Source organism: Podarcis filfolensis (assembly GCF_964270895.1).
Source record: "Podarcis filfolensis genome assembly, chromosome: 3".
Classification (NCBI taxonomy): Eukaryota; Metazoa; Chordata; class Lepidosauria; order Squamata; family Lacertidae; genus Podarcis; species Podarcis filfolensis.
Genome location: NC_139606.1, coordinates 56,830,436 through 56,846,060, shown reverse-complemented (window position 1 = coordinate 56,846,060; position 15,625 = coordinate 56,830,436). Strand labels below are relative to the sequence as shown.

The window sequence follows — 15,625 nt, the reverse complement described above, 5'->3', positions numbered from 1 at the left end:
CAAGACACCCCAGGGTGCAACAGCACACTGGTTGAAAATCCCTGCCCTAGTGACTGGGTGGTGGGCACTAGAAGGACTCCTATGTTGTTAATTAGGTTGAGCTGCTCTTTAATCCCATTACCTCTGGTGGTTCAGGTGAGGGAAGGGGACTATGCACCTTTCTGGGTGATGGGCTCATCCTGAGGCTTACTCTCTGGGCTCTGGGGCTGCCCTTGAGGCTAAACTGCTTTATTGAATGAAAGCTATGGGTCCTCAGGGTGTGTGGGGTGGAAGAGCATAGGCCTTCCTACTCACCTTGATGGTGGGTCTTGGGAATGGGAGGCAGGCTGGACAGCTGTGCATCCAGGTCCTGCAGGCAGGACTTTTGGTTGCCCTAAAGGCTGCAATTTATTTCAGATTCATGCTTGCTCCTGCACCAATAGTGTTTCCCTCAGCAGGGTTTTTTTCAATGGGTTTAAATCTTAAATAAAGCAGTCCTAGTTCAACCCACCCCATGTGTCTTCTTTATCCGGCTATCAGGTCGCAATGCAGTTTGCCCACTACCATCTAATATGTTCATAATTGGTTTGGTTTCCCATGTTCAGTTTCAATACTCTCTCAAGCAGAAAGCACAGCTCTCCCCAAACCCATTCAAAAAGATTTAGAAAGGGGAAACAAGCAAAGGGAATGTCTCCGTTTATAACTCCCTTTTCAACAAATGTAGGCATTCTCTGCTACTATAATCTGCGGCTTGATATTTAGTATCTCCAATTATTTGTCTCTTTGGAGTAATTGTTTATTTTAATGTGCGACAGTTTATCCTCAGTGACTTGCTACTAGTGCTTCAGACAATTGTTCTGCCTACATATCTTTAGCACAGGGACAGTGAGAGATAAATATGTACAATAAAATTAAGGCAATGTAAAATATCATTGAAAGAAGCTAATATCTTTAAATCCAAACTATACCTTTGAATCTAGTTAGGAAGCTTCACCTAGTTCAGCCTGTGTTTGCATGACAGCTATCTGGGGTGGGAGGGAGGGAGGATGGTGTTTGCAAACCAGAACGTATTATGTATGCATTAAGTCGCCTTCACTAGCTACCAGTTTCTTTCTAGGCTGAGCTCAAAATCACCTGGTGTTAAAAGCAGTCTGTAAAGCAGTCTAGGAATAAAGTCCTTTTCAGAAGCTAGCTCACATGTTAAAATCAACATATGAGCTGGGCAGATCTAGGTAGCCCCATCCCAATAGCCCCCCCTTGATGTCCATGAGTTGAACATGTGTGAAAAGGTAAAACGTACATGTGTAGGGCACTGACATCAAGGAACTGATATCAAAACATTTAAACAATAAAATTAATTCATCGCTGATGTTCTATTTGAATTACTGAACTCTATGCAGGGCTACCATGAGAATGGTCTGGAAGCTGCAGCTGGTACAGAATTTATGTAGTAAAATCCCATCTGGTTGCTTGGACTTTCTCTGACCAATTGAAGTAGAAACTTATCTGTTTCTTAGTTTTTAGTTTCTTAGTTCTTAGTTTTTAGTTTTAAATTGTTTCAACACGTGTTTTTACTGTTGTATACCACTTTGAGTTTTCTTTAAGTCTAAGTAATTTAGAACTATTACAAAAACAAATAAAACAGAAACACAGAAAAATAATACCATAGTAAAAATTATGAACACTACTGTGCAGCAGAAACTCATAAAACAAAACAGGACCAAAAACAAACCATTGGAAACTAAATATATATAATCAACTAGCCACAAAAGTCTTCCCAAAGAGTCAGGTTTTAAAGGAAGGCTGAGCAAAAGTAGTCTGCCCCATTCGATGGGGATGAAAGTAGTAGGGCATTAAGCTGAATATCATCAAAGAGGATGGTGGAGATTTTCTTCAATAGTCAGTGTTGAGAAGGAAGAGAAAATTCCCTTTTCTGAGAAACTTCATCTCAGTTAATACTGAATGAAACTATATTGTTGCAGTTCACACTGATGCATAAAAGAAGAAATGGGCTTACAGGGGAGGACTGGAAGTAGGAGTGCGGTGGGACAAATGTGTGATGTCTGTGCCATATTAATAGTCAACACTGGCCCTGAGGGAATAGTGGATGGTGTAGTAGGGCATCAGTCATCTGACCAACCATCGGTCATGTGAGAGGTAGGGGGTGGCAGTAAAGTCTGTATGGTGCGAACCCATGGGCAAATCCAATCTGGTGCTTTTGCCAGTGTGCTTGCACCATGCTGGCCTTGCCATCACTGGCTTGCCCATCCATCTCCTGGAAAGCAGCAACAACATGACAAATCTGAGGTGTGGTAAGTACTACCACCCCACTATGTCATCAATTACTGCCTCACTGAACTCAATGGGACTTGCTTTGGGGTGGACCTGTATAGTACTGTGCTGTCTCCAGACTTAGAAGATTTTGGAGCATCACTTGATGCCAAGTTACACTTGATGCCATGGCAAGTTTGACTCCGCAAGTAGAAAGAAAGAAATATTTTCAGTTAATCTTGTGTTCAGTATAACATTGCAAACTCTTTCCATGCCAATACTTTCAAGTTACCTTCTTTAAAGGTAGTAAGAGGGAAATGAAAATGTGATGCAAACACCCAGTGTTGCTTTGTAGTTCTTTGAAGTATGGGCACCAGATGCACCTCCATTGAATCCAGTTTGTGAATTAGAAATAATTTCTGTCTTAAAAAATAACATTAAAAATAGTAAATTAGTCTGTTTCTACTAAGTAAGGCAAATATATGACTGAGATGGTGGCAACATGGTGACTAGTGATTTAAAAGTACTTGTGTAACAGGATATGCTCTGGGTGATACGAATTCCTGACAGCAAATTTTATGTGTATAGAGCGGCTTTCTAAAACATATCTTTTGTCCTTCTTTTTGTCACCAGGCTACATGATCATAATAATTTTGACAGGCTGTGAAAGCCATGCTGTCATAGGTAAGACATTAACAGTGACACAATGACATGAAGTGTTCTGAGTCCACTGCCAAACTTCAAACTATGTATCTGTCCCAGGCTATAATGTGATGTGAACAGCTCTGCTAGGCTCCTCACTGGCAGTTCTTTAACTGCTTCAATCTTATGAGGAGGTGGTAATCTCATCGTTCTGAATAGCCCATTATCGTTATCAGGGCTCTTTTCACTTCAATAAAGAGCAGCTGTAAAAAATGACATGACCTCTGTGACAAGGGGAAGGGGGGGCGGAGGAAGCAGCCATTAGTAAACTTCTCCACAGGAGATATGCCAGTAGCTTGAAATGTGTTGTTGGCATCTTGATATTACTGAGTAATGACAGAAAACCAGCCGTACGTAGGCAAGAGAAGTAAGCCTCAAAACTTACCTCTCCCCACCCCCACAAATATTTTATGTGGCAGAGAGCCATAAATCATACCCATATACAACAAAGTATACCCAGCTGGGCAATTATTAGACTGTAATTTTTACTTAGCAATTCCTAAAACCATCTTGTGCAAGATTATCTCTCATGGTTTACAACCTCAGCCACGTCCCTCGTGTAAGATAATGCTTAGCCCTATGCTTCCCTAAAGGTTACTTTTTATTCTCTATTTAGAGCTAATTCAGCGCAATATCTTTCTTTTTTAAAGATTCAATCTTCCTTTCCCAGCAGGAGGAAATGCTCAGGAGTGCCATTACACATTTGATGTCATATTTATTCTCAGCTGCAAATTCAAGTAATGCAAAGAATTCAATGAGATATCTATGAGACAATCTAACAGATGCTCTTCTAGATGAAATTCACAGTTTACCTCATTACTAGCCTGAATATTTTCTGCAACGTGCACACCAGAGTTTCATAGCCAAGATGGTTGCTGGTTTACAGCTAGGTCAAATCATTTTCTACATTTTTAGATTATTTCTATCACCATCTTATACTGTACTGACATTTTATATTAACATTCTAATCTCTGCAGGCCTGTGATGGATTGGTGACTGAGGACATCAGGAATAGGTCAGCATCCAGGGATATAGCTGTTAGCAGGGAGTTTCAGAAATATGTAAAGATATGTGACAAAGGAGAAGCTATTGAACTCAACAACCTAGGCCCCATCTGCACTTTACATTTATGGCAATATCAAACCATTTTAAACAGCTGTAGCTTCCTCCAAAGAATCTTGGGAACTGTAGTTTGCTAAGGGCATTGAGGGTTGTCAGGAGACACCTATCCCCTCGCAGAGCGACAATTCCCAGAGTTCCTTGGGAAGAGGGTTTGATTGTTAAACCAATCTTGAAATTAGTCCAGGACATGTGGATCAGGTTGGTTTATACTGGAATTTGCAAAGATCAATGTGCTCAGGTGTCTCTACTCCCAGGAAAGAAACATATGCACTAACTTTACATTACTTTTGTGATAATGGTAACAAAATGCAGTAAGCAGCCACCAGCATTCAGATTTAGATCCCATTGTTTTCTGTAGCTAAGAACAAACCTTAACTTTTGCTAGTGGCTTGTTGGGAGAGGAAGAAGCCATGGGTTCAGACTACACAAGCCAGATCATGGCTTATTTTCCTACAGCATGGAAATGATGGAGCATCAAGTAAACTGAGATGCAGTAGAATATATACTTAAGGAGGCAGGTGTTTATGTTCTCTAATAAAACTCAAGGCAGAAGAGCACCAAAGGGAAACAGTACTTCTTGCTCAGCCACAGGTGTCTTCTACATTTGTGAAAGGAAGTCCACTGAAATCACATACAATATAAGATACAACCAAAACTTTCGCTCCTTTAAATATCCTTTATATCACAGACTAATCAACCCATCACAATAATCTTAACAAGGGGTCAAGGAGTAGAGAACGTAACACTCCAATGCTTTGGCTCACTATCATGCCTCAGTTCTCGCAAAACTATTTTATGTTTTCACATTAGGTTCACAACTCTATAAAGGAATCAGAAAGCAGCAAGCTACATAATACAAATGTATTTATCCTTTGCTTAACTATCAGCTTTGATAACTATAGATATGAAGTTCTCATTAAATGAAAGTATGAAATCTATGAAATTTCTCACATCTGAAGTCACACACACACACCCTAAATTGCACAAAATCACGTAGGTAGCTTGTAGACCTACATGATTTCTGCAACAATTTAGGACATGCACAGCAAAAGGCATGCAATTTATTCATTGTTCCCAAGGTGATTTCTTCATTTAAAAAAAATGGAAGGAGTTTAAATAGATACAAAGCAACATCCTCAGAATTCAGAGGGTGTTAGCATCAGTTGGCTTAGATATATCAGATGGCAAATTACCTTTGATAGGTCCCCAGCCTCCAAGTAGAAGCAGATAACAAATACATTCCATGTAACCCAGAGGACTAACCAGACAGCGTACTGTAAAAAAAAGGGAAAAAGGAATAATGCATCATGAATCCCAAAATCAGCGGTGTTTAAATTAAGCTTAAACTACAAATCTCAAATGACAACAACACCCTAGTACTGTCGATGCATTAAAGCTATGTGGAGTTTCATTCATAAAAGAAAATATTTCCATTCCACTTGGAACAAACTAGTTATAGCTGCTGGTTTTAGAAAACTTGTAGGGGTATTAATATGTCATGTTACATAGAACTGCAGCTTGTGGCAAGACTTTAGTGTAATATAAAGCTAAGGATCTCAGTATTTATGACAAAGAAGTTCTATATTTCTAAGTGCCATAGCTGCAGATGAATATTTGAAATTCTAAAACTGCCTGATACAGGTGTAGAAATTCAGAAACTAGGTCAATGGAGAGTTTCTAACAGTGTAAGGAGGACAGGGGAAGGACTTCCATATTTAGCACAGCTTTCTGTTACTCCTTGTAACCCTCCTTCTTCTCTCCATTGCATCTGCATTCATGGACCAACCTTCTATGCACCCCTTTTTATTTCTTTGCTAGAGTCTTTGCCAAAACAAACAAACAAACAAAAATTCCAAAACAACCTCTGATATTTCTACAAGACTAAATTAAGGGGGGGGGGGCTTTATGCTAATGTGCCTCATTTTCACAATAATTAAATTGATTATACAGGCCCATTATATCACTTATGTGGAAAATTGTTTTCCAAGCTACTATAAACACAGCCATAAGGCTATGCATCCTCATTTTGTTATTTAGTAAATGTTCTTTGTTGTTCTATCCATGTTAAACACTGTGGCTGTGTTTTAGTTATTCAATGTTATTATATTCCATTTAGTTTAATTTTACACACTGTCATCATTAAATTCTTTTTATTAGTTTGATAGCTCATATTTCTGTGGTCATTACAGTGCTTTTGTTTTTGACCACCTTCCACATTTTGACATCCTTTTTCATAATAATAAATTGCTGTGTGTACCATATGTTATATTTCAAATGCAATCTTTGCATAAAAGTGTGTTTGTGTGTGGGCGGAATAACTGGATCCAGACCAGCATAGGAGCTTCATTGTGGAGGAAGGGGAAAGTTATTTTGCATTCTGCCTGTGCCTCCTCACCACTAAAATGATGCTCCAGAAGTCTCCAAAATTGGAACAACTGGGGGGGGGGGTTTGAAGCTGTAGGCTATAGGAGAAAGTTGGTATTTGTAAAGATAACCTCCCTCTTCCTGCAGTGGAAGTTTCCATTGGATCTCAGGCAAGTCTGAACACAACCCATTGTGTTTTGATAAGAATAGTGGTTCTTGTTCTACAATTCAATGAAAATCATTTCGTTCCACTTTGGTCACAGGTTTTGATTCACCATAGTTTGCTATTTTGTTTGAACCAAACAAATTGTGGTTAATCTTAACTATGGTTTGTTGAAACAAGCCAACTTCAAAACATGTAGCAGGCTTGTTCAACAAAGCACAGTTAAGATTAGAATTATATCCAGACCTCAAGCTGTTATTAAAGTGTAGCTAATCAAAAACCAAAGCAAAAGCTTCAAATCTCCTCAGTGTAGACATTGGAGGAAATAGGGGATAATGCCTGTCCAAAACTCATTCCCATCATGGCAGAACATGGTGGCCCCATGTTACACAAAAGCATGGCATTTTCATCAATTGCACATATAGCTGTAACCAGAAGAGCATAGTTGAAGCAGGGTCACCAACCCAGAACGTATGATGACTGTAACATTTTATTAGCTATAGCTTCACAGAGGAAAATGGTATGGCATAAGGCCAAGATCCTATTTCTGTGTGATCCAGCAGGACTGTTATGTTCTTATGAAGGACAGGATGAAAAGGAAGCAGTTCAATGGATATTCATTCTTAGGCCCATGCACTAGAATTCAAACATCTCTGACACACCTGAACGGCTGTGTGTGAGATAGCTGAAATGTGAATAATTGTCCTACACATGTGTAAACAATAACTAACATTTCTAAACGCAAAAATAGGAGAAGTTCTACTATGGAACAGAAAACACAGGCTGCCATGGTTATTAAAGATATTTGGAGTGTGTGATACTCATCATGCAATAGGTAATAGCCTAGCTCTAAAAAGCTTATTGTCCCCTAGTATGGCTCATGTTCTTGAGCAAATTGTTTAATACAAAGCAACAATCCATCAGTGACTGATTGTGTCATAATGGATAATAGCTTGTTGCACACCCAAGTTATCATGAGATAACTGCAATTATATCAACAATGTCTCCATCAAATACTCTTTGTATTTTTTAAATGCTCAGGCTAGGACCATTATGCTTAAGTGAAAGTTAGCAACATTAGACAGGAGTGCTTTAGGTACCCCAAAATGTTGTTTTCTTAGAAGTAAACACTTACAAATCCCTTCAGTCTGGAAGAAAACATGCAATGATGGTTGCAGTATTGTATCACTGCATGAGAAGTGATTGCTATAATATTTTTGTCCCATATCTTTTTACCATTTTAATCACTATAGCTCAGCTACTGTGTTGGATCCTCATAAACAGAATTCTCAAGCCAAATGTCTCAAGAGCGCAAGGCAGGGAATGATACAAGAGCTACAGCACCAGTGGGGGGTGCTGTACTATCAAGTTCATCATGCACACATGCGGACAGTGGTTGAGAAAACCCAACACTGTCATTTTCCAAATGAAATGAGAAACTCTCTCAGAAATGAGAGGTTGAAAGTAAGTTTTGAAGTCTCAAGACTAGAGAGACTGCAGAGGGTCCTGTACTTCGGGAAAGTCAGGCAGGGTTTCAGCAGGCTTGCCAGCATTCAGCATGTTGAGATAAAATATGACTAGACTATACAAAAGATTGCTTGAACCTCTGTAGAGTTCATGGAATCTTTTGCAGGATTCAGCTTGCTGCTGTTCCCTTCCTTAGGCTCATCTCTCTCCCTCTCCCTCTCTCTCTCATTTCCTGTTTATTTGTTAAGGGACCAGAAGTCTCAAACTAGTGACTCTGGCAGCTCTGGAAGATAGTTATCCCTGAGCCACCTTGGCAGATCATAGCTGTCAGCCCAGCAAGGATCAGGTGACAGGAGGTGTCAACAGGCTCCCACCCAGCTGTTGTACTGCCTGATGAACCGTCTGTATGCCTCCCAGTCACCAGCTCATTGAACATTCCTGCTTTTGCCATCACCAGCTCAGTCTTCTCTTGTGTTTTCTAGGACCCTGCAACTCACTTGGTATGAGATGTGAGGTTATTATAAAATAAAAGCAAAGGTATGCTACAGATTATAAAAGGCACGAGCAACACTGAGAGGAAATGATGCAAGTGTAGATAGTGGAATGAAAAGGGAAGAGGGTATAAAAGTAACGAGGGTACAAACTGTGGGCATTATTGCAATAATGAATTGGGAAACTAGAAAGTAGTTTGAAGAGCTGAACACATAGAAATGATACATGGATGAATGAATGAAACCAGGACATAGACTGTCAACTGAGAGAGACAATGTTGGACTATATGAGCCAGCAATGCAGCTCTTACGTTATTTCTGCAAAGGACGGAAATATAAACTATTCATTAAAAAGAGATTGTGCAAATATAAAGTATTGAGTATGCCAGTCTTATGCCACACCACTGTGTTTTAAAAAGATCCATAGGAACAAGATAGCACTCATAAAGAGAAGACTAGTTTTAACATTCTCAGTCCAAAGTAAAATGTTTGAAACGCCACAATTTCTGTAAACAATAGGAGTTGGCTAGGCAGTTTTCTTTCTAGATACTACTTTTTAGGGTTCCCTGCTTTTAAAGAAACAGTTTCAAAGCCTGGGCTGGCAACCCTGATAGGAGAGGAAGCCAACCCGTTTGAAAATAACATGTTTGAAATGAATCCTGCATTCCATCCCCCATGACAATGGAGAGAAAGTCTACCTGTGGTTTTGCAAAATGTGAATGTCTATCATTAAAAGGGCTCTGCATTGAAAAATACTTTAAAGCCAACAGTCTGCAAAAGCCAACCAGAAAAATCTTCACTGTGCTATGAAGATGAGGCCATCAGACCCAATGAGCTTCTATACTAGGGATTTGGCATATCAACACAGCTCAGCAGGAAGCTTAAAAAGATTTTAAGACTAGGCTCAGTCAATTATTCAGTCAATTTACTATTGATTGAATAATATCCAGTCAATAGTAATTTTGGTTGTGGCTCAACCTGCGGAAGTGTCTCTGAGAGAATTTAGCAGATGAGATCCCCAACATTAAACCTTCTCTATTTTCACTTTTCTACCCAGGCCTGCTTTAAAAAACATTTCCTCCCCTGCCCGCATTCCTTTTAATTGTTTGAAAATTTAATCCAGAACAAGCCTGGCATTTCTGTAACTACAGATGCATAAGCTTAGACACTGGCTGGGAAACCTGCCATCAACATTTACACTTGATGCACATACATTGTCTTTTGGCTCTGCACACTCATGTCCATCTGCTTTGATGGCCTGGTGCCCACTCATCAGTCAGTTGGAGTGTTTGACTGGGTCTTAGCGCCAAGTAATGGCCTTTGACAGGCAGCATCCATAACCTTGCCAGTTCTTTTGCACAAAGTAGGTTTCCCCCCCGACAAGCTCAAAACACTGGTGTACAACGTTCCTTTGCATTTCTCAACCACTTTTGTGAAACTGCAAGCAATAATTTATTATAGCAACATAAAATGAAGATGCTATTGAACAGAAGAACAATAGAATGCTGCTGAAGCACCTACATGCAAAGGCAAAAGAACTGAAGGCAGAACAAACCAAAGACAAATAACAGAAGAAAAACTTATGAATAAGGTGCTGAAATGGGAAAGGAAGCTTTGTTTGACACTGCAATAGGTTGCAGAATGAGTTGGGCTGCAAACCTATGTTCACTTATTTTGGGATAACCTCCACTCAACTCCATGAGACTTATGCATAAGTAAAAAACAACCTTAGGATACATGTTACAGCACATTCCACATCTGTGCATCATACTATCAGTTAATTGTCTGGGTCTTTTACAGGTGTGCAAGACTACCGGTAACAAAGGAATTGCTCAGTGATGGAGACCCATCACTGGTTCTCATGGGGATTTCAACAGCAATAGGAAAACTGGTGATGGGTAAAGGCTTATGCAAATCCTGAAGTACTGGGTGGAAAAAGTACTGCAATGATCTATTTTATGGTGGTTTTATTGGTATTTGGTTTATCCTTTTAATTGATGGATTGTTTTATTGAATCTGTTAACTGCATTGGGGACATAGTTATAAATAATGCTGGCTGTTTAAATAGCCTGCTGTTTCAACCAGTCAGACCACTGATAACTAGATTACTACTTGGATTTGCATATTATTGTAGAAATGAATTTCAAACAATTAATGATGAAAATCAAAGGTTATGAATTTTTCAAAAAGAAAGACCAAGGAAAGCATTCCTGGACCACTGATGGCCATAAGACTAGAACATGTTGACTCTTTTAAGTATCTGAGGATCTGGTTTCATGGCTCTACTATTTCAGCCAACCACACTTATCTGTTCCTGCAGAGGGAGGGGAAATTGCTGAAAATTTCTTTCCTGTCCATTATGTTTTACTGCCTGCTGAACTGGAGAAAAGTAAATTTGTATAAAATTATTAATGGAAGCTACAACTTGGTGAGCTAAGCTCCAGGTGCCAGTACTTACAACCGCTAAGATAACTACACAAAATCCCATCCCTTTAATAATATACCCAACAGATCCCTGTGCTCAGCAGGAGAGGAGATCCTGCAGATACCATCGTATCAGGAGGTCCATGACACACAATGTCAGAATCAAGCTTTCAGTGTGGCATCGTCTATCTTTTGGAATTCTGTCCTGTAACATTTCAGACAGGCACCATACCTCTATGTTCTTTTCAATGCCCACTGAAGACCTCCTTCCTTCAAAAAGTGGCCATTTCTATTCCAGTGGGTATTTGCATTGAATTTCAAATTGTTTTTATATATGCAATTGTTTTAGATATGTTTTTATTGTACTGTGAACTCGCCCTGAGAGGCTTCATAGGAAATGCTTCATAAATGAAATATATAATAAAAAATAATATAAATGATAATGTATGGAAAAAATGTACATTATACATATGAAAATTTAAGTTACAATTTTCACAGCAGTTTTGAATGTACCCATATTTTAAACATCAAACAGGTAAAATTCAAGTGGAAGGGGTCACTTCTTCAAGCATCTTGATAGAATTAAAGGCTAATGTTGGAGCAAAAATGGATTGGCTGGCTGTCACTGACTTCAATGGCAAAGATTCGCTTTTTAAAAATGACCCATTTCCAGCTTTTGTTCTGATGGGTAATACTGGTCTGCAAACTACTTCGTACCAAATTGTGCTAAGGTTGCTAGGACAGACTGCTAGATCTTCTCCCTTCTAAAAATGGATCTCCTGATTCCTACAGGTAAGAAGCTGACTCTCTGCTTAATGAATGAGATTCTTCCCTGACAACTGAGTGCATACATCAGAGCCATTGGTGGCGAAGGCTTTGTATACTAGTGACTGCACCTTGAACCTTTTTATACAAACTGTGTTGTATTCAGTGGTGTAACTCAGCTGAGAGTAAGGCTTCCATCAGCAAAATGGGGAGAAAAGCAGTTTTCAACAACTTTCCCTCCCCCTGCAGTTTCTGTGCCCCTTTAAATCTGGAAGGTCCCCCTGCATCATATTTGATTCCCTTCCTGTTCCACTGATGGAAGCCTTAGCATCAACTGAGCAACTGTTGGATACAACCCCATTTGTGTATGGCAATGGCAGCATGTGCTTACACTTGAGGACAAGGGGCTGGAAGAGAGAAATCAGCTATGTATCCTTTATTTTCTCTTGCTGATACTGTAAACTCATTTTTCATTTTTTTTTAAAAAAACCTTCTTATATTCTTGTAATGTCCTTTTGAAAGAAAATCTATAGCCTTATCTTTAAACTCCTGTTGCTTTGTGGCCAAATGCCTGAGCAGTTTTGATGGCTTTATTGATTCATTTGCAAGCTCCACAATCATACAAACAGGGCAGTTTTTTTCCACAGCAATTTAGCAGCACAAATTAGTGTGGTTGCCTATCCTTGTCAGAATTCCTAACAAAGGTTATAAGGAATTCCCTTGTGACTTAATAGTCAACCCATTTTGAGATGAAGGTTGGTTTTTGCATTTGTTTTTGGGGCAAATATTAATTGCTCTTCAAATGGACCCTATTGATTTAATGATATCAATATGCAAAGTGTTTCAATATGTATTTGTCTCTTCTTTGTCAAACAAAACAGCCAAAAGTTCAGACTCAGTTTAGGAAAAATAACATTATTTCACACTTAAACATGCTTAAGTGCTTTAGATCTCAAAGAGAAAAATGTGACTTAAAACGAAAAAAAAAAAAGATTCAACAATGAATCCATAAATTCAAAGTCCTGACTCAAGCATTCTTACTACTTCAGTAAAATGCAACTCACCTAATTTACCCACATGTCTTTCAATAATTAAAATGGAAAGCTGGAAAGCATTTTAGTACTGTATTTTCCATGTCAATATTAGAAATATATTTAGGAAATATATATCATATACATATATATATACATATATATATATGAGAATGAAATTAACCAAACTGGCCACAAGTTTGCATATCTATAATATGTCTGGTAAGAACCTGATAATTGTTTCCCATGATTAGTAAGAGTCAAACTTACTTTTCAAAATGTGACTTTTGAATATAATTTTCTGTTGTGTAGCTGCTTTTACTTTAGCTGGCATGGGCAGCCCTGGCATGAGAGGGGTGAGGGATCTTTAATTATTTGTTCCTCACTGTGGCCCTGATCTGGATCAAGACACCTGCACTTGCTATTTGCAAGTGAGAAAAACTCACAATGGAGTATTGATAAAATGCTGGGGGGGAAATTAAAGCTATGTGTGATTAGACAGGGTTGTTTGGCACAATATATTCTTTAGCAGTATGATTCCACAATTCTTGTGCTTTAGGCTAAACCTGAAACAATATGCTCTTTTACCGTACTATAGTGAAAGGCCACAATTAGAACACCTTATGGCAAACAAGAGGGACGTGGGTGGTGCTGTGGTCTAAACCACAGAGCCTAGGGCTTGCCGATCGGAAGGCTGGCAGTTTGAATCCCCGCGACGGGGTGAGCTCCCGTTGTTCGGTCCCAGTTCCTGCCCACCTAGCAGTTTGAAAGCATGTCAAAGTGCAAGTAGATAAATAGGTTCCGCTCTGGCGGAAAGGTAGACGGCATTTCTGTGCGCTGCTCTGGTTCACCAGAAGCGGCTTAGTCATGCTGGCCACATGACCCAGAAGCTGTCTGCGGACAAACGCCAGCTTCCTTGGCCTATAGAGCGAGATGAGCGTGCAACCCCAGAGTCGTCAGCGACTGGACCTAATGGTCAGGGGTACTTTACCTTTACCTTTTTATGGCAAACAAGATTGAGGGCACAGGAGAAGGGGACAACAAAGGATGAGATGGTTGGACAATGTTCTCAAAGCTACCACCATGAGTTTGACCAAACTACGGGAGGCAGTGGAAGACAGGAGTGCCTGGCATGCTCTGGTCCATGGGGTCACGAAGAGTCGGACACGACTAAACGACTAAACAACAACAACAACATATATATGTGTGTGTTTAAACAATACAACAACAACATGGCAAACAAACTAAATACTGTGTCTTGTTATTAAATCAACAACCATCACATTGAGAAAAAAGTTTGGGTGGTTTTAATGATGATCAGCTGTCCACAAAGGAAGGTATTAGAAATGAAAAGGGCAACAATAGGAAAGAGGTAACAGAAAAACAAATATGTAAATAAATTATAATTGGTAATATAATGGATGCAGTTGAAAAAAAGGAAGGTGTTGTTATAAGCCAAATCACTTTCATATTTTGCTGACTTATAATTTTATAAAGCACTTGCACCAGTGTAATGAGTTCTGTAGCAGAAACTGCTGTGATTAGATTGGATGTGGCAGACAGGCCAAAGATTGAAATATTTGGTCATGGCAAATTTGCATAAATGAACACTAGGAAGGAAGGCTGAACTGGTGTGCCTCCTCCTTTGCCAAGGTTTTGATACATATGCTGGAGAGCAAGGGAGGCGGGGACATGCTGTGCTAATATTCAGGAGATAAAACCATGATTCATTTTCTAATGCCCCCAAACTGGCTTCTTTCATGAAAACTAATTTCACTTGAAGGAAGCAGCAAATGCATTTATCACATCAGTTCTGCACTCACAGGGTCACACAGTCCTAGGACACCAGTAATTTGATGCTGGATAAACAAAACATTAGCTGTACTTTAGCCACCATTTATTCATACATGATATGAGAGATTCATATTACTGTGGCCTACTTTAGAGCCAAGATGAATTTGACTAGGTAACAACAAAATCTTAAATGCTTCCTATTATAATGTGCAAATCTAAAGCTGGAATCCTAGGATGAGGCATACATTGAACAGGACCGTAGTAAATGCACGTGTAGACTTACAGGGCTATGAGCATTTAAAGTGGCCTGTGTTGCAGGAAAAGGCAGTTGCATTCATCATTATGATTAGCATACATCTGTATTCCTGGAGTGTTCAGCAAGATTCCTGCCATTTAGGAATTGGATTGGTGTCAGTCACTGCATAAATTTATAAACACAACACAGACCTAAAAAGCTTTACAGTAAAGATCCACTGGGAGAGGGGGAGACACAATGCATTTCTAAATCCACAAATGCTTTGCCCCCAATGGAATCTATGCCAGTGGGAGTCAGATGTCCAGTGTCAGTGGAGATAGGAGAGGTTTGGCTACCTCTGAAATAGTGTCCCAGAAGCAAATTGTAGCCATTCACTTGTATGGGGGGAAGGGGTATGCTCAGAAGGATTTAAAGTGATCCCTCCTACACACACGAGGCTGGAACAATCAAGTCCAATGCTAGGGAAGCCTCACTCCCCTATTTCCTTTAGCCATAGCAAAGAATGGTTGCTCCTCTTCAGACAGAGATGCAATGGATGCTCCTGAGTACACATCTTAAGGATTTTCCCAGTAATTAACTCACTTTCCAATCTTTCTTGGAATACTAATAAAACATCATATCTTTCTACTAATGCAAGCAGCTTGTGGATACAATAAATAGAAATCTGATTGTGTATTGATACTTGAAAGCTAGAGCCATACTGGTAATGTGTGTACTAATTAGTAGAATGAAGGGGGTGGGGGAAGAGAAGCAATTATAAAAGGTGAGAAATAAATACAGCTGGAAGTAAGAAAAC

General features: G+C 39.4%; 1 protein-coding gene across 5 annotated transcripts in view; it reads right to left on the bottom strand.

Annotated features, from left to right (window-relative positions):
• Nucleotides 1-15,625, bottom strand: part of NKAIN2 (sodium/potassium transporting ATPase interacting 2) — a gene marked incomplete at its 3' end in the record, with an annotated part of 448,568 nt that overhangs the window by 203,833 nt on the left and 229,110 nt on the right. For all 5 annotated transcript variants that reach the window (XM_083608696.1, XM_083608698.1, XM_083608695.1 and 2 more), the window contains one exon: nt 5,268-5,348. In XM_083608696.1, coding sequence (XP_083464822.1) covers nt 5,268-5,348 — 81 coding nt within the window. The remainder of the gene's footprint in view (nt 1-5,267; nt 5,349-15,625) is intronic.